The sequence below is a fragment of the Aptenodytes forsteri genome, unplaced genomic scaffold, assembly GCF_000699145.1.
Source record: "Aptenodytes forsteri isolate BGI_AS27 unplaced genomic scaffold, ASM69914v1 Scaffold349, whole genome shotgun sequence".
Classification (NCBI taxonomy): domain Eukaryota; kingdom Metazoa; phylum Chordata; class Aves; order Sphenisciformes; family Spheniscidae; genus Aptenodytes; species Aptenodytes forsteri.
In genome coordinates this window covers 150,294-173,712 of record NW_008794452.1, presented here as the reverse complement: position 1 = coordinate 173,712, position 23,419 = coordinate 150,294, and the positions used below count along the sequence as shown (strand labels likewise).

The 23,419-nt window shown below is 37.4% G+C and overlaps 1 protein-coding gene across 1 annotated transcript in view; it reads right to left on the bottom strand.

The window, feature by feature from the left end:
- The window catches only part of BICC1 (BicC family RNA binding protein 1), a 73,940-nt gene that overhangs the window by 36,368 nt on the left and 14,153 nt on the right, over positions 1-23,419 (bottom strand). Inside the window, exon 2 of the mRNA XM_009290498.1 lies at positions 19,306-19,375. Within this exon, the coding sequence (XP_009288773.1) occupies positions 19,306-19,372 (67 nt within the window). The 5' untranslated portion in view covers positions 19,373-19,375. The remainder of the gene's footprint in view (positions 1-19,305; positions 19,376-23,419) is intronic.

Below are 23,419 nucleotides of genomic sequence, written 5' to 3'. Positions count from 1 at the left end.
GTAGTCTCTTATGAAAGAGAACTCAAGTGCAAGCAGATCATGTTCACTGCCTATTTTGTCTTTTCATCTACCAGATACAAATAACATTGCCTACAACAGATAGATACTATGGGAGAAAAAACCTTCGTAACTCTTTCTGGAGCTATAATGAAGGCAGTAATTTTCTTTTTGATACAGAAAGTTAGATCATTGTCATATACATTACATTTCTACATCTTTGGTTTGAAATTTGAAATGTTAGATATCAATACATATTTTGAAGTTATGATAATATTAAGTGCATGAACTTTGACTCAAAATTGCTATGATTGTTATCAACTAGTTTCTGCCATTCATTGAACAAGATTTTTTGTTTTGTTTTGTTTTTACAGCCAGCATGACAATGTAATAGCTTTTTCCATGCATCACTGCTGTGCAGGCTGTAGTCTCCAGGAAGAAAAAAGCAAATAGGCAGATAGGGGAAGTAGTGTTTCCACCTTTCTTCTAAATCCATTTGTGATGCACCTAACGAAGAAAAAAATTAGTCATCTAGTGGAAATTATTTATGACTGTTGAAAACTTCAGGATGCTGTTATACAAGCGATTTTTGATGTGAATACTGAATTATGCATTTTAATCATATAATAAACTACCATTTCTTGGCTTTAGCATGGTAATATTTGTATGGCACTGTAACAACAGTTGTATACCTTACATTAAAAGGTTATTCTTATTCACAGATATTAAATTATTTTCGCCAGAATGACAGGCAGTTTGCAGCTGATCTGGGAAGTGAACCTTCATCTCATGAAGACCACTGACCTACTTAAAAGCTTCTGCTTTTCTTTCCAGGGAGGGGTTTGTAGCAAGTAAACAACACACTACCCACATTGTTCCTCTTTGTGATATGCTTAAAAAAAAAACACCTGAAAGATGTCAAGTGTTGCCTTTTAAATCAGGAAATCATCCCTGAGCTGTTCTCAGATGAGTTTTCTCCACATCTCTTCTGTGCATCTACCTCTCTCCAGTATTAGACCAATAGCAAAACTGGCCTCTAGAAAATTAATCACCTGTTGAGCATCTGTGTGATGCTAATTTCAGCAGTCATTCTGATAAATTGCTTTTTGTGTGCCCCAAAATTAAGTTTAAATGGAAGGATGGGGATCACAGAGTGGAAGACTGTCAGTCTCTAGTTCACATGTAAACGCAGTATGGAGCACATTGCAAGGTATCTGCTAATGGCTAGAAGCTCCTAAAAACCCCAAAACAATATGTCAGCTAATTCCAGTTTTCGCTGAAAGATTGTGACAAATCTGTATTCCCAAGTAATTTAATTACAATGATAAGAGTTTATATTACTACATTCCAGGGCTTGAAATTTCAGTTTTTACTACAGTTATGCCAAGCACTCACTGGATGTCGAGCCCCTTGATAATTCCCTTTGTACTACAACTGTATTTGTATTTTGGCTCTCCCTTATCTGCCTGAGTATAAGCAAATTGCTGTTCTTTATGGCGAGTACAGCAAGCCCTAATCAAAAATAGAAAAGCCCAAAACTTTGTTCCTACTCTTCTTACAGGAATGAACACAGTTCAAATCACTCTGCTGTAAATTTACTTGAAGTACCATGCCCACCTGCTGGCTCCTTTGCTACTTAAGATTTCGTTTCCTTAAATCATTCAGAAATGTGACCATAAAGGTATTGTATCTTTCTCTGAGCTGATACAAATTCATGATTTTACGTTTTTTGCGTAAACATTCATTTACATTTGTAACATTTGCGTAAACATTTGCATACCAACATTCGTTGCTGTAGGCACGCACATACACTGAGCACAGAAGAAACGACAAGCTAGCCGCAAACAAGATAAAAGGCTCAAGCAAATGTGACTTTCTTTAAAAGCTTTCTCAGTTGTCACCTACACTGCACGCAAAGGGGGGAGAATTAATTGATCTGGCTGGTTTCTGAAATGGTAGCAATCTGGAGGCCCGTTTAAATAACTCCAGTAAATGAAATACTTGCTGCCAGCTGCTGGCACAAGGGATGCTGTGGATTTGTGCATGTCTAACTGCTCAGATCGAAGGGAATCAACATGAACTCCTGCAGCCAAGTTTCGAATGGCCTGGGACAGTCTTCTGTTCATTTATTTATTGCAAAACAGGGAGGAGTCATCTACGCTTGGGTCAGCTCCTCCAGAAACAAAAGAAATAAACGAACTTGTGATCTAAACACAAGGGTTCTTTAATTTTTAAAGTACACAATTATAGGGTTTGGGGAATTTTTCTTCAGAATATGAGAAACAGTATGCACTGACAGTTTCTCATTTACAGAGAAAGTTAACAAAAAGCAGATGTAGCTCATAATACAGCGACTGCAATACATGCTGTAATTAATCTGGCATTCCAAACAATAAACATAATGTCAGCAAGAGACTTGCTTTAAATCTTTAAGTCAATTATGTATTGATTGCCTTAGCAACACATTACAGAAAATATTTACCATTTACAAAGTTCTGTTAAGATAAGCAGTAGGTAAAAAACTGCAACAGGTAGTCTGTAGGTTAACTAGGTACTTGCTGCTAAGCTTCCAAAGGTGAATACTTGGAGAACTATTAAAAATGCAGCGATTCTTTTCCTCGATATATTCACAAGCCAAACATTATAAACACAGAAAACAGCTGAACTTTTCCATCTTTATATCTCATGCTGAGGAGAGCAGCCACTCACAAAAGACACACTAGATAAATGCATGCACGCACACAAAGTCAGATTGCCAAATATGCAAATATTGTCAATCTTGACAGATTATAGAAAAACTAGACTAGAAAATAGTGAGGTATAGGAAATTCGGGCCTTCAGGTAGAGACTATGTCTGCTTAGAAAAAGGGTGCCAGTGGTGTTTCATCTGAGATGCTGAGAAACTCCAAAGTCGTCTTTGTTTCAAGTTCTATATTCACAGTTTAAAGTAAAAAAAAAAAAAACCACTTAATTTATAAATACAATATAAAAAAAAAAAAAAAAAACCCTCCACTGTTAGTTTTCCACTAATTGTCTCTCTATAGCAAAAAAAAAAAGTTACAGCCCCTTTCTAGTATCTCATACAAATCCATCATGTCCCATCAATTTAAACCAGGAAAACACAGAGCAACAGCTGTGGACAAACAACATAAGACAGCTGAAAATTGTCCCCACAGTTTAGCTGTCTATTTGTGGGAGAAGACAAATTTTCCATTAAGTATGGAAAAGTCAAAGTCAAATTCTAGCAATCAAGTATAGTAAAAAAAAAAGTAAAAATTGGTAATTCAATCAATAATAAATTTATGCCATATTCAAAGTTGCCTTCAACTGATTTTACTCTGACAAATTTCAACCAGAATTAGACAAAGAATTTTTGCAAATACTTGTTTTTGTTTACTGCTACCACCAGGCATAAGAGTCACTTCAAAAATCACCTGCAAACACAAGACTTACAAAACAAAGACACTGCTTTAGAGAAACTCAAAAATATAACCTAGCACTCTCCATATGCTTCTATGCCAGTTTAATGCCTGAATGTCAATGCTGGGCATAGGATTATGTCGATATTTTAAGTAGCAGCTATGGTCTTACATACCTCACTGTCTAGATAAACTTTAGCCTGCCCATGCCCCCTCCCCCCCCCCCCCCCCCCCAAAAAAAAAAAAAAGAAAAAGCTATATGATTAGGGTGATTAAGCCAGTGGCAATTGAAGAAGGCCAGCAAGCAAGGGGAAAAAGTCCATTTCAATAGCAGGAAGTAGAGATTTGCAACATTTTCAGACAAAACTCTTTAGTGGCACAAATACAAACCCTCTGTCTCCCAGAAGTCCCAATTTACTCATCCAACCCTCTGGGGTCCCACCTTCCTTTGGAGAGGCACAGTAGCTTTAAAAAGTAAGCTCTCCATCCTCTCACAGCAATTTCATAGCCTGCCCTTTCAGCCCAGCCAAGTCTGAGAGCTGCTTGTCCTACAGCTTCCTCCTCCTCTGCTTTAGCGGGTGGTGAAGCGTGGACACGCAGAACTGTTGTATGGCTCTTTATAACCACTCACTGATCCACTCCAAACATTTGCTCTGTACCTGACCAGCTTTTCTCCACCCAATAAGGCAGTGAAAGGCCAGGGGAGGCACAGCTGAGCTACTGCACATAACAGCCCTGGTTCAAAAACACAACAAATCTGGGTCCCGTGCCATCCACTAGCAAAACTGGCTGGGACAGCACAATATTCATCACTTGGCTTTAAGTACCTAGGCACTGCTAATGGCAGAATACTGGTTGTGAAATAATACAACTACACACGGTTGGGGCTGTGGCAGGAAGAGGGACAGGAACTTAAAAAAAGCCAAAATAATCTGCAGAGTCTCACCCATGAGGAATGCCCCCCCCCCCGACAGCACCGACTCTCAGCCCAGCTCTGTGCTCACATCGTTTCCCTGCCAGCGGACGGGAACAGAACAGCAAAGGACACCCCTTGCAGATACAGATTTAGGAACCTAAATTTAGGCACTCAAATATAAGTTACCAGATGTTCATTTTCAGCTGCTGCTGAAGTCAGCAGTGACTGTGGTTCAAGTTTTATTTACTAAAATGACAAAAGAGGAGGAAGTAAAAAGCATGCAAAAAAAAATACCCCTGCCTGTCATTGGGGGTGGGGGGTATGTGTGAGAAAAATTTAATTGCCACGAGTCTCTTACTTCTCGACAATTTCTTCCTTTGGGCTGATATGCTATTTACACTGCTAAGTAGTATTTTTTTCATATTATACCAATAATTCATGCTACAAATGGCCTTCTCTATAGTAATTTTTTTGTTTGTTTTTCTTCTAACCCCCTCACTCTGGAATGAATCCCATCCTTACTAACCAAATCCAAAAGTCTGCTCCCCTCCCTAGTGCACTGATGTGCGTTGTCGTGGCTGTTCTACATGGATTCCCTCTTGCAGCGTCCTTCAATAAATATCTAAATTGGGATCAGTTCTTTTAAAAAAGAGTCTCAGAAGGACTGAACTATTACAGGCGGTCATTTAAGCCACCTTTGTGGCAGGATCTAGTATACTAGAGCACTGTTGACAGTTATTTAATCTGTCCTAAAAAATCTCCACTAGTAGGGACTCCAAAGCCTATGCAACTTACTACAATAATTAGCTATCCTTGTCCTCCCTAAAATCCAAGAGAAATCTCAAATGTTTGCTTTTAATCCTAAATAGACACTGATAACAATCACCTTTTCCTATTCCCACATAGCCTTCATTGGTTTTTTTAATTATATATAACATTGCATTTTTTTTAAACTACTCCCAATTCTTGTTTTCAAAGCATCTCCTTTGCTTTCCCCTGGATTTTCTCCAAATTGTCCAAACTCTGAAGACCAGCAATGGTAACTGGTATGATTTCACAGGTGAAACCTCAGCAGTAGTAAGTTGCACAAAATAAATACTGCTTTTATTTACAAACAATGAGCCTGAATATACACCCAAGTTTGCTTTATTCTGGGATACAGCATCACACTCCAGTGCCTGTTTAATCTGTGGTACACAATGACATTTAAACCCCTTTCTTCAATATTGTGCACCTGATCTTTCTTCTCCAAGCAGCCTGTGTTCTATTTCCATTACTGAGTTGTCACTAATTTTGCATTGTTTCTCCAATTTGTTTTGAGTGTAAATTGAGTTCTGTCAACTTGATGCCAGTTGCAAATTTTATAAATACATCTACTTCACCAATTAATGACCAATGAAAACACTGCCCACTGAAACTCCTTAGGTTTCAGGCCAATTTCCCGCAAGCAGAAAAGAAAACAACAAATACTGCACCCAGTCACACTCAGTGGTTTTTCTTCCCCCTCCCATAAAATGTACGCTCATTCTGAAAGTTTGGATTTCTTTGAAGTGACCAAATGTATATCTATAAGCAAGTCAATTCATGTTTGTAATTCTCCACGACAGTACCCACAGGCAGGAAAGCTAACGTGAGCTTAACTTCTCACTCCATTACAATAGAAACGGGAGATGAGAAATATACACAGGAATGTATTTTGCACATGTATAGCTTAGTAGAACTCCACAAATTTATTGCTAAAAATCTTGGCGGGAACTGTTCGGCATTGCCATATTTTAAGCAAGTTCCACAAAACAGCTCACATTTTCTTGAAGCCCATTATTTTCTCAGCTTGCTTTCTTGGCTATTACTCTCCTCCAGTGTTGCGAAACCAGGCAGTTTACATTATTTGACATTGCACTGGACACAGGTCTAATAAGCTGGATGACAGTTGCACTCAAATTTAATCCGTTTTATTGCTGTCTTGTTTTACTTGCGCACATTCTAGTTCTGTTTTGTGATTTTTAGCGGAAAATGCCAATATCCTCAACTCCCATGGACTAGAAATTAATGTTTTGCGTTCCCAGTATTTTAAATCCTACATATGTTTTGATGCAAGACGAGACATCTGTTAAATGTTTAACAAATTGAAATTGCAGTCATCTAAATCGCATCTTTATGGAAGTAGCACAAAGATATTAGAGATAAGAATAGTGACATGTTAGGTATTTAATTACTGGTCTAGGACAGTAATGAACATCTGTATCAATACAGTGGTGTTTACCAGCTTTTCCCCAGGATATTCGTCAAGTAGAAACTTCAGATTCGTGTCCAATTTAATTTCCAAGACTAGGATACGTATTGGAAGTCCATGCCAGACACCTATGAACACTGGGCTGGAATCCTCTCTGCTTCTTGGTATACAGATTTTCACCCAGTCCTTCCCCCACATCCACATCTTTCCACCTCCCATCTGTTTTCCCATTATCTTCGTACCATCTTCATCATTCACTCTCTATTATTCTGCTCTTTCAAAAGCCTCATTTCTTTAAGACTCCCTCTCTAACCTCACGTTTCCTGCCATTCATTTGCTGAATCACATCTACCTTTGTCCAAGTGTCTTCAGTCTCTTCACCAGTCTCCCATTTCCTGTCCACGTCTCGCTTCCCCCATTCCACTTCATTCCCGACTTTTTCCTTTCCCACAGCTTTCCTCCCATTAACAAGAGATCGTTTGCCTTTCCCTTTCACAGGAGTTAATATAGAGAGTATATGTTGCCAACAGTCCTCAGTGACTAGCCGTGGTTGATACCATCTGGCAATGTTTATCAGTCTCACTAGTTAAACTATACCAATTCAGCAGCTTCCATCGCTGCCACACAGCCACAACTATAGGCTACCAGAGTTCTTGACAAGCATTTACCATAAAATAACAATTATTTTGTAACTGCTAAAAATCGGGGGGTGGGGGGGTGGGAAATAAATCACAAGAACACTATTTATGCCCTGGATTTTGTTTTCTTTAGATCTGACTTGCTTTACAGGAAATGTTAGTCTTGCCAAATAATCAAGGAATAAAATGCCTAGCACAGTTTATACAAAGTTAAGTTTGTACAGATGAAAAGCTTAAAACTCTGAAAACCATATTATAGTTATTTTTCAGATATTCCCTCCTACTGCTACTCCAAAAAAATCATATGATTCAAATTATAGTTTCCAGAGGAAGTCATTAAAGAGACTTTCTATCAATGATGGTTTTGTATGTTTGCACTTGGTCTTTGGCACAGACTCAGTCTATATTTAGAATGCACAGTATAAAGAATATTTAAAACCACAGCAATTTAAAAAAATAATCAGAATTTCATTTATAATACAAAGAGATTTGCAGAGACAGGATGATACTCACTGACACTGTAGTTCTAGACAGTTTATAGGAGTTGCACAGGTTTGAGGAGGGGAATGCAGTAGCCAGCCCTACCTGCAAGTGCTACCGTCAGCAGGAAAGCCTGGAGCATCACGTGAGGCACTGGCTTTCTTTGAGGAAGATTGGTCTTCAGATGGCAGTTACAGAAATACAGTTTTTAGAAACTGGAAAGACTAGAAAATGTTTTTATCAGCTACAGAATATCACACATTAGGTATTATTCCTTCAGAGTATAAAAATGTAGTGTTCTCCCCAGTAATACTGGTGATCCTTAAGTGGATTTCTGCTATGCATGCTAGTTTCTCCATGCTTTTGAAAGCTGTTTTGGGGTCCTGGCCTCCTCCACTCAAGCCATTTTTGTTCCAAATCAAAACAAAAATTTGAATCATGTTTACTAACCTGACATACCATTACCATTCACTGACCAATGCTTAATGCATACCTGATGTGTTTAAATTGCAAACCTAGTTGAATATGCTAATAAGTTTTTCATATTAGTGTCAAACGTTTGCATACAATAATGCATTAGATTGGCATGAAGAACTTCTCAACATCCCTTGAAACCTTCCGAACCATTACTATTTAAACACATGGAAACAGGAGTGTTATATTTAAAAAAAAAAAAACCAACAAACATGACACTTCCCCTTTCTCAACACTTTTCCAACCAAACCCAGAAAAAGGTACATGCTGAAAAGCAAAAACAACAAAAACATACTATGGGCTTCAACTGATATTTGACACCAAGAGTTTATCTTCTCTTATGAAAAATCCTAAAGAGTATGAATAATCTCTTCTCAAAACGAAAAAAGCATTAATGAGTGGTAATAGTTAACAAGCAAATACCATATAGCATTACAAGCAGATGACTGCAGCTCCCCAAGAGCTGCATTCTAAAGTCTGATAGGCTAAAATACGTAATTGATTGATAGGAATTATCTGATAATAATTTTCTGTATTCTGATGACTGTCACTGATGATGCAGGCTATTAATGCATTTTTGCAATCTTGTTTCTTTTGAAAATGCCTGTTTGATTTAGATCAGAGCAAGAGCAAAGTCAGATAAATCAGTTTTAAGCACTTCAGAGGGCACTTGTTACAATCCAGCGTAATTAGAGAAAGGCACAAAATAATTGAGCAAGTAGTTCTCCATCTTATAAAGAACTTCCACAATGAAGGTATTCTGCATTTCAGATTATGTAACTGTTCAGTTTTATTTCACCTAAGTTACATGATTTAAAAGCAGCTATAGAAGATGCCCCATTGATCAAGTTAATCCATTTTTACTTATGGGGAAATGCAAAAATAGCATCAGTTTTGTTGTAGAAAGGTCAAGCACAAAAATAAGTGTAATGCTGTTCTAAGGAATTTCCCAGATCATGTTCCACATCTGACTGAAATTTTATTTTATGAAGCAACTGCAGATATAAGAAATGATCTCCCCCCCCCTCAAATCTTGTTAGCACTTTCAAGAAACATTACAGAGCATCCTTTATGTCCTGACATTACTACCTTCAATATGCAGAAACATACTGTTGTGAAATTCACGAGCATAATTTTTTTAAAAAAATCTACTTATATACACAGTTATCAGCTGAGAAATTGCGTAAGAGGATGAATCTTTTTTCTTGTTTTTAGTGAGGTCAAATAAAAGCTGCAAAGGAATTTTGCTCCACACAGAGCTGACACAGAATACCCAAACCAACGCTTCTGTTGTCATGGGCACCAACAAGGGAAAAACATCTAAATGCCAAGATTTTTAAGAAAACCTTTACTGAACTGGTATGAAGTCAGACTTACAACTTTATACCTTGGGAACCAAACCCAAATAGTTTTAAGAAAAATTCTGCTGACAAAAGAGCACAGGCCTCAATAAACCAGCGGCCCTGAATGCCCTCTCCATCCGTGGGTTTGACACGAGGGCATGCCAGGCTGGAGGGCTGAGCTGCCTAGCAGGTAGCTATGGAGGCAGAGGGGCAGACCTTAAGCATGCAGTAAGGCAGGAGAGATAAGACCACAGTTGTGCTGTTTAGCAGCTGTGAAAACAGCTCTGTCTCCCCGATTTCATTTCTAGCAGAAATAGTTACTAGTCTTCCCTTTAGGAGTACTTGGAAAATGCACAACTGAGTGCAGCTTTTTCGTTATTCGCAACATACAGAATAAATAAGGTTGTCCTAGGGGTATGGCGATCAAAAACTATTGTGCCTACTGCTATTGTATGAAGTTGTCTCAAATTCATGCACTAGGATCCTGTTTCCACTTACAGATGGGAAAGACGTGGAGTAACTTCAAAAGCTCATCTTATAGCACCTTTCTGCTGACCCTCATGTAACCAGGTGGGGAGCTTCTCTCCTGAGGAACAGGTGCCTACAGCAGAGAGACATCAAATCATCACCTCCACCCACCTTACCTGATCAATTATTGACAGGGGACTATTTCCCTTGCCCTGTAAAGGTGGCGATCCACATTAACAAGCGATCCACATTAACAGCACCGCAAGAGCCTAAAACAATCCTCACATCGGCAGCGGCAATAGAGCTGGTGGCAGAGTTCCAGCTGGTATACATTATGGTATTTTCTTTGTAAGAAGCAGCATGACACTGGGCAATTTGAACCTGTATTTCCATTCATCTGCACTGAAATCAACGCTGAGACAACAGAAATTAAAACTTGATCATGAACCAATACAAAAGTTACCTTTGTTTTTAAGCACTTAAGCATCTAAGCACTTCAGAGGCCTAGGTGCTCTCTTTTCTGCGTCACTTTACATCCCTAGTTAAAGATGATAGAACAGGCTGTGTTTGTTCGGAAGTGAACATCACTCCATACGTTTTTCAGTTCCTATCAAGAGGTAGGGTACAGCCTTGCAGGACAGTTGGCACAATTTTCAAAAGCATCTTAGTGGATTAGAAGCTAAAGTTTGTCAAAAAGCTCCATATACCACTGCAGGTCTCTAAGGGCCTGATTAATTCCATCCCCCCCCCCCCCCTTTTTTTTTTTTTAATTGAAGTTAAGGCTCTCAGCCAATTAAGTGGCTATTTATAGCACTGAATTTAAGGTAGGAAAATTAGTTGATTATATCCCCCCTTCCACTCTGTTTGTTTTGGGTTTGTTTTTTGTTGGGTTTTTGTTTGTTTGTTTGTTTTTGAGAACAGCAGAAGCTACAATTATTGTAACTAGAAACAGCACACAAAGAGCTGAAAGTAGGTCAAGAACAAAAGTTGACCAAACCTATGAAAAATTACTGTTACAGTACTTGTTTCATTAACAAGCCTTAAGTATTTGGTAGTCCTGTGATGCCATGTGACCTTCTCAGGTGGGGTTGGCTTAGCATTTAAGGCTGACATGCAACATAAAACTCAATGGATTACTGTATTTACAGAAACACAAACTATGAACTCCTTTTACAGTAATTTACAGTAAAGAGTATTTTTCTTAAGCATGAAGACTGGTAAATTAGCTACACAGATACATATCGGCAAGCATACAAGCAATTCCAGCACATTAAGCTCCGTTTTCCATTATTCAGCACATCATTTTTATGCCGTTTCAGAGGTTATATATGGTTACAAATAAAGAGAATGTCATTTTAGAAGTGAATGAAATTATAGGAGGACTTTTAGAACTTATGCACATGAAGACTTTTAACACAATTTACATGGGCTAAAAATACACCCTTTAATTTCTTTTGAAAAAAGAAGTGTATATAATAAATACCAATTGATTTGAAACATTTCAATGTTCAGGTTGCAGCCATGAACTGTCTAAATCTATATAAAGAAGTCTGAGAATATTCTTAACCTCAGTGTTCATATTCACAGAAGAGCGTTGCTTGTTTTCCTCCATTTTATATATATATATAAATATATGCACACCTTCACATGTACCTTTATTTTAACTTTCCAGACTACACTGATCTTCTCCATGAAGAATTCAGTAATTCAAATATAAAAAAGCTGATAATATCCTCCCTGACTACATTGTACAAACAGCAAAGAGGTTCATACACAACCAGGCTAGCCTGACATGATCGACTCGAGTTTAACAGAGTACCAAAATAGGTTAAGTATTTTTATCTGGTCATTTTTTGAAATGCCAGTTTTATATACGTAGACGAATTTTAAAAAGTATCAAGCAATTCCTCCTTATCATTCACTTCTAGGAACACTTTTAGAAATGGTCTTATAATATTGTACAGTATGTAACCATTATTGAAAGCAACGCACAGGGACAGAATTTATTATAAAAGAGCTCTCGCTGTTTAAATCAATGGGTTTTCATAGCCCCATATTGGGTTTTGGACTGTGGGGAAGTTGTGGGGTTTGTTTGCTTTTTTGGTGGTTGGTTTTTGGTTTGTTGGGGCAGATTTTCTTTTTTTTAAATCCAAAAAATCCAAACAAACAAGAAACACACTACCTCCATGCCCACAATCAAAATGAGAAGGTAAAGATCTTCGAGCTCAACAGGCATAATTAATAGATGCTATGTTGCCAACAACTGCAGTTTTTCCACAATACAACTGGTTCCAAATTATTTTTTAAACAAAATTAAAACAAAATTAAAAGCAGGCACAATATACATGCATTGTGAAAAAGGAAAAAAGAAACAAATCTCTCTTCAGCCTAGAATAATGAAGTCATTTAAGGAAAACACAGAATTAAGAAGCTACGTTATGGCTGCAGCTATATTAAATAGGGATAACGTACATGTAAAGCCTGAGAAAAGGAAAACACTGAAGACTTTAAAAATAAAGCAATCCTAACAGTCATTGTTCTATATGCATATACACACACGTATACAGCATAGCATTATGTATTTCTGCTGCAAGGTCTTCAGTCTTGTAGATCCTGAACTGCTGGAAACAGAGTCTACAGTTTTCAACTTAAGGAGTTATATAAGACAAAGAAGTAAATAGCCTAAACTGTTAGGTAATTTTTAGTTACTTTATGCTTGTTTGACTAAACTCAGACTTGGCCAATTTCTTGGGGAAAATTTCAGATTATATAACTGCACTTTGCAAACATTCCAGCCTCTGAAGTACACCAAGCCACCTGGTATTTAGAAAAAGATTAAGTATGTAACTTAAAGTTTAGTAGCATAAACTGAAATCCTTTTGGTATTCCAGCGATCCCAGAAACAATTGAAAGTAGAGAAATCTATTAATTTCGCTGAACTTTGCATTTATTACAAAATATCATCAATGTAATGAGACAGAATCTCCTGAAGTGAGGGTCCAAGACCACTTTACGCCACACAGACACTTTGCACTGTACTCAAAGTTTCTCAACTGCTGCCTCATTAGGTTCACTGCTTTGCTTAGGGGTGTTTTTGGTTTGGTGGGTTTTTGGGGGTTGTGGTTTTCGCTTGGGTTTTTTTTTGGGGGGAGGAGGGAGAATCCAGAGACCTCCAGACACATTAGAAGAGGTTATGATGCTGTTTAAAGCCTACAACTCCTACAGAACTATGCTGCACGGGGTTATTAGCTCTTCCATTCTCATTGACATTTCGTCATAAAATATTGGGTTTGAACACGACCATTGACAATGTCTTACTTGCATCCATTAATACACTGGAACAAACAATTTGAGGTGTTATCCATAGTTTTTTTTGCCATGAGTTTCACTGAAATTTCTACTTGGGAAAGGCAGTCTCCTTTGTACAAATGTGGGATTCAGCTCAGTTCCAATATTGAAAGCAATATTGCACAACAGTCAGGGATGCGTTTATGTTTTAAGAAATGATGTAATCTCTCCATGGAACACGTGTGTAAATTATGAAGTGTCTGCACATGGGACATTAAAAACTGGCAAGTACAATGCTGAACTGCTCTTATGTTAACCACTTCTCCATGTATGATATTTTACTGTAAGATTTAGCATCGAAAGCAGTTTTCACTCTTTTTCAAGATTTTGTTGACAAACTAAATTGAGAAAATTAAGTATTTCTAAAGAGAAAAAGAAATTATCTGAAAAGGATAAAATCAGATTGGAGATTTATCAGAAAACCTATGCCAGAAGAGTAAATAACCCAGCATTGTATTTGCACACATTCATAAGGCTGCACAGCCTGACGCCACATCTTCTCTCTTCTCTGCCTCCCTTCTTCCTCTCAAAATGTAAACTTCAGCTTTTATTACAATATTGGGAAACAATTGAAAGTTGACTTAAAGCAACAGAGATTACATTTTAGCTTACTCTTGATATCTAAGGCAGTAACTTGCATGCAAGTTTGGCCTTAAGTTCACCACGTAGTGACATTTCTGTTTTAACAAAGAAGTAAGACTCTAGCTTTTATCATAATGCCTCCTGGGATGTGCAAAGCTCTTCCCTTGTGTCTAAACAACATTCAAATAAATGGGAGCAATGCTTTACTAATTTGGTTCAAGTCTCTCAGTATAGTTATTTGCCTCAAATATAGTATTACAGTTGCTAACTTTATTTTGCATATTGTCTCAGCAGTTTAAGATGCAAAGAAGGAAATAGTGGACTCCGCTTGCAAGATAGCTGGCAAAAGGCAAAGTTTAAGGAAAAAGTGTGAAATCAAATTGTCAGGCAATGAATGCCAGCAGTGCCCACTGCTAGTTATTGCTGCCTTCCTTCTAATGTCTTCAGTGCCACTGTTTCCTCCCCTCCTGCCATTCTCCTTAGATATGAATTTGACATGTTATGTACTTGACTTGCCTTTGAGATATGCTAATGAAAAAGAGCATGTAGTAAATGTTTTGATAATAGAAACTACTTTAAATTAAAAAAAGTTACTGAAGCTTGATTTTTGAAACAGAAGATGAAAGAATAAGTAAAAAGAAAAATCAGGTGAGAAAAAAACCACACAAACAGAACACAGACTGGATTTTTCTTTCTTAACCAACTTAAAATGCATCAGTAAGAGGGGAAAAAAAACAGAAAAACACAAACAAAAAGCAAACAAAGAAAAACCCAACAAACCCCAAAATCAGAAACAGCAAATGAAAGAACAGGTGAAATGAAATAAGAGCAGCTCAAGAAAGAAAGAAAAGAAATGAGTGGTAACTTCAACAGATAAAGAAGAGCTGGAGATTGCAATCTGGAGAAAGCAGAAGAGGAATGAAAATATAGGAAGAACAGGAAGAAAGAAAAGAGCAACAGAAGTTCAGTAAAAACAGCCCTTTTTTAAAGTGAACACTGAAAGAGACCCCAGAGTTATCCCTGCTCTGTAAGCTCAATTTACATTGCATTTCCCCTTACCACCCTTTTTAACCTCCCGTAAGTTTCCCTGCTCCAACTCTCTAAATGAATTCCTGCCTAGAGCCACTATGTTTCCAGGAGCTGAAATTATTCTTATGCTGGCTGTAAACCCAATGCTATTTCAAGGCTGCCTGTATTCTGAGCGCACACATATGCCCATAACTTCTTTATGGCTGTTGAAATACAAAGGCACGCACCTCGGGGGGAGAGGGGGGGGAATTAAAAGAAGGAAAGAAAAAGAGTAGGGAATATCGGTGAAATCTAAACTCACATATACCCATTTTCCTAAAGTTCCCAAAGAGCACCTTAAATTACCATCACAACAAGCACTGCTGCTGAGTAACATGGTGTTTACCAGCTCCCAAAGCATTAAGCGTTACAGATTCATACAACCATATGGTGAAGCAGACTGAGGATACAGTTTGGGTTAAAACAGCTGAGGTTAAAACAGCTAGCAAATGCACTAAAGAAAACCCCAAGCCTCTCCAATAGTAAAAATTATCCATTGTTAGTTTTAAGCCAGCCTGGTCCCCTACGTGACAATGTAAGCACCAGCGACAGCACAGCAGAAAGGGCTGGACAACAAGAACAGGAGAGCAGGACAGGTCAATATTTTAGGAGGGGAGAAGGGAAAAATGTTAGCTTACGCCTGCTTTGAAAGTGTTTGTGGAACTATAGCATCTGACCATTTAGGATTTGGCAATCTACTCTGAACTTTTATACCACTGAATAAATCTTTAAAAGACAATTAATAGCATTCCTAAGGAACAGTAACCATAACAGAGTGAAAAAGTATGTTGAGAGCAAAAGGGGAATGGATAGAAGAGTTATGTGTCTCAGTTTGATTTTTAATTCATTGGACTACAGAAGATCTGAAAGCTCCAGAACAGGAGGTTTTGGTATGCCCTGAACAATTCAGCACCCATGCAAAGCAGAGCAGATCATGCCAGTGCTGATTGTTTCATTACTGCTGGACAGGAATCAGTCATTACCGAAGTGCTTTAAATTGTTTCACTTCCCCCTCTGAAGCCTTAATGTTATGGGATCTCTTTGTCAACGTGAACAAATGGCTTGCTTAAAGATGCTACTGGAAGATTTATATCTGTTTGTGTGTTTTCTAAACATGTATTTCAAAATACTTTAACCCTCATCACTCCTCATCACTCGAGCAAGACTGCAGCATCTGGTGCTCATTAAAGCCAGGAAATTCCTGTTTTGGTCTTTATGAAACTGTTGAGAGTTGATAATTGATTTTTGAGTTCTAGCCTTTGCAAAGAGCTATTTTAGCAGTTTCATAGTATAAAAGAAATTTTGCTTAACAAATTGTTTAAATTCTGCATAACGCTAAAACCAGGCATTAGCATTTTGCAGTTCAAAGTTTTCTGGAAATATTTATCAAGTTTGAGTTAATGAATCACCATTATGCAAAATACTATATATTGAGTGTCAATCATCAATTTAAAAGCTGTAATCAGCATAACACAGAAAAGAGACAATTTAGCAACTTGCAGGTCATCTACTCTTAGCACTTCAGCTTCATCACAGTAATTTTTTCCACAAGATCAGAAAAAGATTCTGGGTCTTGTACAGAACTTAATCTTAAAACCTTGCTGAACCTTATTATGCACACTTTGTCTGCAAATTGCAATACCTATGTGTTGTAATTAGAAAGAAAATATGTACTCTGTCCTTATTAATTTATTAACAATCTTGAATTAAAAACTGACAACAGCAGTGAGAACACTACATTAAGCCCTAAATGTTTCATGATAGACTGAACAACATGACAGAAATAACACAGCTAGAGATGTCTTCCTAATGATTGTTTTTCCCCTATTTTGGGAGGAAAGCTGTGAATGACCAAAGGCCACAACATACAACCACAGAATGCGATGCTACTGAAAACTGCAGGCAAATTATACTGGAAAATTATGTGAAAAATTTGGTACACTTGATTATGATAGGGTACAGTGTATGGCTGGGGTACAAGACTGTCCACGCATAACTGCTTCTCCCTCACTGAATGGCTGCTTATCAGGCACTTGGTTCCCAGCCAAGGAGACGGGGAAAGATAGCTTGTTCTGAGTTCAAGTCCCCGGAGAGCCGGGCAGTTATTTGTTGCAGACTCTCCTCTCAATCACAAAGTGTCATTAAGTGAAGCTAGAGTATGTTAAACACTTAGAATATTTTCCCTATATAAACAGCTGCTGTAGCTGCAAATGGAAAGTTACAGAATTGCAAACAATTGATACCAAGTGTAAACAGAATATATAAACTACACTTTTATTTCACAAGAAATAGGAACCTCTAGGTTAAGGGGTTCTTTGTACACATATTATAATTTACTATCTTAGGTGTATATATACACACAACTTCCCAGAGCAACGCTAGCAAGAGAGTACAAGTCTTAACTGTAGAGCCATCCTGCAGTCCACAGGCATTTGAAACATTTTTTTAATAGTATAGCATATTGCTAAAATGCCGAGTTTGCAGCCCATCACTATCTAAAGTTTCTTTTGGCATAAAGACTTTCCAGAATAATCATTCCCACTGCAGATGCACTCAGTATGCCCAGCTGTATTACGCGTTCTCTCCCATCAATTTTTAGTTTTATTATCAGCTTGTAACTTTTAGCTGTTTTATTTCCCCTGGTATTCACATTCATTCCATATACTGATAGAGCTTCACCACAAATCTAACATTATCTTTTCTTTGAGATCACTAATGAAGAGGTTAAATTCATCTACATATAAAGCTGCACCTCTAAGTACCAATCCAGAATCCCAGCCAGCCACCTCTTACCCCTCTTTTCATGGCCTTTCATCCATGCTTTTCATCTTCAGAACTAGGCTCATTTAACTGGCAAGAAAACAAGTTCAAGTACTGCTTTATTTCTTCTTTTCTCCCCTCAAAAGAAAAACAAACTCTCCTGCCTCAGTTTCCTGAGGAGCTTTAGCTGTGTATCAATTCATAGCACCTCAGGCAGAAAGTATGCAGAAGAACACAGGTAGAGCACAAGTTTGCCCAGAGACCTCGTCACTCTCGCATTACTATAAACATTAGTTCCACATAAGAATATATACATACACGACACCTGCGTTTTTTCCAGTCTGAATTCCTTTCCCATTTTTCCCCTCTGAAGTGAGATTCTTTTTCCATGCAAGTGGGCAAAAAAAAATTAAATCAATTTGTACTTCAATACCATGTGGGAAAGCACCTCAGAGACTGAATCTCACTTTACACCATAAAAGTGTTACTAATCATGCACCTTTATAAAGAGATTATTTTTCTTCCCATGAGACCTTCTTCATTTACAAAGGTTAGCCCACATCTCCACCTATACATCCTAAATATAACGCAGAGAAATTATTTGAACTCCACTTTCTTGGTTTTTAATATATATCAGCCTGAACAGAAATACATGCAATGTTAAAAATCACTCCCAATTTCATTTTTCCTGCAGAAGAGGAATTAAGTGTTACTTTCATTCAGTCACAGCTATGATTCTTTAAAAACAGAACTAGAAGGCTTATTTCAAAAAGAGATGTTCCAGATAGTATACTTGGTTCATATTGATAGGCTGTACTTCCAAAAGAAGCGTAATTTAAAACACATAATACTGGCCATTCCTAAGAGACAGCTCTACTTAGGTTTCTTAAAGAAACCAAAAAAGCATGCAGACTCCCTCTGTCAGGGGCACAATGAGTATATATTGTTCTAACTGGGCTTGACCAACACACATATTTGTAGTCTATAAAAACAAACAAAAAACTCCACAGAACATCCACTAAACTACAATGTTACCAGAAAGACTAACTGGCTTTGGCTGCTGTAAAATAAACAAACTGTTCAGATTAGATGTATAATTATACAGAAGAAAGCACACATGCTAAAGACAGTAATGAGTATATATTGTTCTAACTGGGCTTGACCAACACACATATTTGTAGTCTATAAAAACAAACAAAAAACTCCACAGAACATCCACTAAACTACAATGTTACCAGAAAGACTAACTGGCTTTGGCTGCTGTAAAATAAACAAACTGTTCAGATTAGATGTATAATTATACAGAAGAAAGCACACATGCTAAAGACAGTAAGTACAATAGTATTTATAATAAAGTATTTGCAGAAGTGCAAGCTACTTAAAAAAGGTTTGTATGTCAAATACCTATATCAAGCTGAGACAACTTCAACAAGAAATTCTTACAAAAACAGTAGACTGAAATGAAAATATTTCAGGTGTCCAGTATTGATGTGGTGACTCTAAAGACAGAATTGTTTATTTTGTGGCTTTACTACTCTAACAACTAATTCCACCCCATAAAAAGTACAAAACAAAATACCTTTTTTTGATTTTGCTCCAATCTTCAACTTCGATGGCCAAGCAATCTGTGTATTTGTTTCTTCCATAATCTGTTAAAAAGAAAGCATTTATGAAAAAATAAGTTTTTATTGTTCTCCTACAAAGTCAAAAGTTCATTTTTGGAAAAGATTACGTTTACCATTTTTAAATCTGTTGACTATGATTACTATTAAATAGCACAAGTCATTAACTATTTTTCTGGTTTTCTTGAGAAGCACTTTTGTCTGGTGATAGGTGGAGCTGAGTTCTGATAATTCAAAAGAAAACCAAAGAGAAAACTAAGATGCTTAACATTTTCCATGAAGTTCAAATGACCACGACTAGCTACAGCATGCTCTAGGTCCATCTCAGAGGGAATTTCAAAGCTTTACGATTCAATAAAAATATTTATTTAGTTATCTTAAAATGGCTTCTAAGTAAAGCCTATCAAATTTAAATCAAGTCCTTTTGAGTCTCCATAAGTCAAGATACATCTGTTTGCCTTCACAGGTTGTGGGGGTTTTTTGCCTCACCTTTACCTGAAAGCAACTTTTCATTGTAAGCCTACCCAGACTTCAAGACACACACTCACACTTATACTTTGAAATCCATGTAGTCATTTGGCTCCATGTACTCTCGTTCTGTTGCCGCCTTTGTTTTAGTGAGTAAGTCCACTAGCCATAGGCCTATTATACTGAAATTTAATACTGGCACAGAGTTACAGTGCATCACTAACACATTTAGAAGTAATACAGGAGAAGGAACTGAATGACACCAAAGACTTCATATATATGAATTGAAATTCAGTTCTAGGAAATGCTGGGCCTGTCTACTGAGACTAAAGAACTTCTCTTTTATATTGAGATCTCATCAATAAGTATGATGAGGTCATACCTCTCATCACACTTGAGAGATGAGAATATCTGATCATCATGAGTAAGAAGAGAGTATCTCATCATTATGAGGACCTGAAGAAACGAGAAAGATCTGCCCATATTAGTCCATGACAAGATGGTTGTAGGATGCCAAGAAAATGCTTCTAGATGGTTGTAGGATGCCAAGGAAATGCATCTATTAAATATCATGCTAGGCTGCATCAGACAAGGCATTTTAATAGAGATGTTGATTATAGAAGGCCCAGATGAATTTTCACCTGGAACAAGTTGTCCGGTTCTGCTCACACATGGACAAGATTTTGTACAGCAACAAGCAAAAGGGTCCTCACTCCTTTGAAAATTTCAGTAGCTTATTGAAAATTTCAGTAGCTTATTCTAAAAGAGATTAAAAGCAATCAGTTTGCTCAGCTTGAATAATGTTAATTAGAAGGGGTCCTAGAATCACAGAACAAGTTTGGAAGAAAGGGACCTCTGGAAGTCATTTAAGTCCAACCTCACGCTCACAGCAGGGCCAACTGCAAAGTTAGGTCAGGTTCCTGTCAGGGCCTTGCCCATGAAGCTCTCATTACCTCCAAGCAAGGAGATTCCACAGCCTCTCTGCACACTTATTCCAGTGTGTGGTCACTTTTACTGAGAAATTATTTTCTCATATCTGGTTGATTTTTCCTTTGCTCAACCTTTGGCCGTTGTTACCCACTCACTTTTAGGAGGAGCCTGACTCAGTATACCTTCTAACCACCCATAGGGTAGCTGAAAACTGCTATTAGATCCCTCTTTTACCTCTCCTCCTCCATGCCAAACAAATCCTGCTCTCAGCTTCTCTTTGTACATCAACTGCTCCAGGCCCTTGATCAACCTGGTGATCATCCGCTGGAGTCACTCCCACTTGTCAGGATCTTTCTGGGGCTGAGGGGGACATAACTGGACAAAGTACTCCATATGCAGCCTCACAGTAACTGAGCAGACAGGAATAATCACTTCCCTTGATCTGCTGGGTCATACTATTTTAGTTAGTGAGTCTATGTAAAAATACTTTTGCCAAAAGAGGGGTAATAAGTATTACGGAGATTATTTAATACATATAATAGTAACAAGTAAACAAGTGCTCACTGTAAACTTAGGCTGTAAACTAGAAAAAAAACCTAAATCAGAAGAACTGAAAGAATACTTGATTGCCTAAGTAGGAAAGACGTAGGAAAGGGAAAGGAGAGAACTTTTCAGATGGCAACTCTCAGGGTCTGGTTCCTCCTGTATAACGAATATTTGTTCAATTTCCACAGAAGGACTAAAAAAAAAAGTCCTCTTTTGCTTGCTGATACAAATGAGAATTACAATACACAAAAATCGGACACTATCCAAAAAAGTCAACTCACCAAAATTGGTGGGGGGGAATAAAGCAAAGCAGTACATTTTAGTACTTCTAGTCATCTGCAACAAGCGTAAGCAATAATAAAAAAAATTAAAATTCGAAAATAATTAACAAAGCAACTTCCAAGAAGAGAATGAATGTATTAAGAAAACAGTTATAATACCAATAAATTTTCCGTAATAGTATAATTCAGAACTAAGGCAGACTTCTCAAACAATTCTTAATTCTTATCTTCTACATCCAAATCCCTAGGACACCACAACTTCCAGATTAGTACACCATGTGGAAAAACTGAAAGTGTCAGCCAGACTTCATTATACTGTATTTTTGGTTTCAGCAACTATTGGGTAATAAGTTACAGCTGAAATAAGACATTTCCAGGAGGGTGAAATTCTATCAGCAACATACACATACTTTTCACAATTTTCCAATCCAGATGTGAAAAAAGCTATTTCAAAGAATTCACTTGTGCCTGGTAGAGGGCTTTGGGCAAGGATTATTCTTAATTGTGCAACAGGTGATGAAATACACAGAAGATAGGAAGGCATTAGCTAAAAGGAAAATGGAGATGCTAAAACAAAGAACAGTGCAGGACCGATCCAACATAAAAGGAACCACAAGAGAGGGGAAAGAAGAGGAGTGAATGAATGTCATTCAAGACAAGTGTTACATCCCATCAGTCCTTTACCCTGTCAATAAATTTTGGAGACTTTTCTCTTAAAGAAATTAAATCCTCCCCATTTCTCATGCTAAACCAAAACAAAATGAAAGCCTACAACTTCAGATGCACACATTCTGGGGACATACGAGAAAGACGCATATGAGATCTTCAAAGGAAAAGAAGCCTGACTGCCAGCCACTGAGATTTGGCCACCTAATATCCTTAAGCTCTTTGGAGAATGCAATGCTAGAAATTACCACATTAGACCAAAAAGACGAGTCAGTTTGGTCGCTACAAAGACAAAGTTTATCTCCTGTCTTAGGCAGTTAGGCAAAAAAAAAGTCTGGATGCATTTAAATTAAGTGTATTTATTGAAGTATAAAAATGCTCAGAGTATGTGCTGGCTTTCAACTCCAAGCAGTAAACTTTATCATAAATTCCAAGCTGATTGCTATAATCATCTTTTCCACAATTTTGAAAACCCCATATTATATAGGAAAAAAATAAAATAGCTTTCACTGCAGCACTTTTTTTTCCACCAGTGAAAATAATTTACGTTGCCTGGAAAACAATTTGAGAATTTTAACTGCCTAAAAAGGTTTGCAATGGGAAGTAACTTCTGGTTTATTTTTGAGAAATCAGGGCTTTCATAGGAACCCTTAAGAAGAGTTTAAACTATATTGCTTGCTTTTTTAACTATTTTATGTATTGTATTTATTGTAACAGCAGGAGTGTCACAAAGCTCTAGAAAACAAGAAACGGAGTTTTTACTATAGCTGTTAAACTTGAAGGTAAACATGATGCTGAAAACTCTGTGACAGTAAAATTCTGCATAGCGTAGATCACTGCTGCATCAACTCTTAGTTCTGTTTTACCATTCTAACCCAAGCTGTTTTAAGTGCCAGGATTTTATTTTTTTTCCTGAAACAAATTTGGAATAATTTCATAAAACCCTCAACTGCATGTTGCAATGGAATACTTTTATTAGTGAAAACTCAGTGTTATGCCACATACCCTGAAAACAGCAGTACTGCTCTCAAATGAACAAAACAGAAAACAGAACTCACTTTACAAGTGAGGTAGATATATACATGTATTTTAATTGTATAAATACTTTAGTTACAAAACATTTTGAGGGAATTCAGCCTAGGGATGGGCGAATCAGAGTTCACGATCACCTAGACTGCAG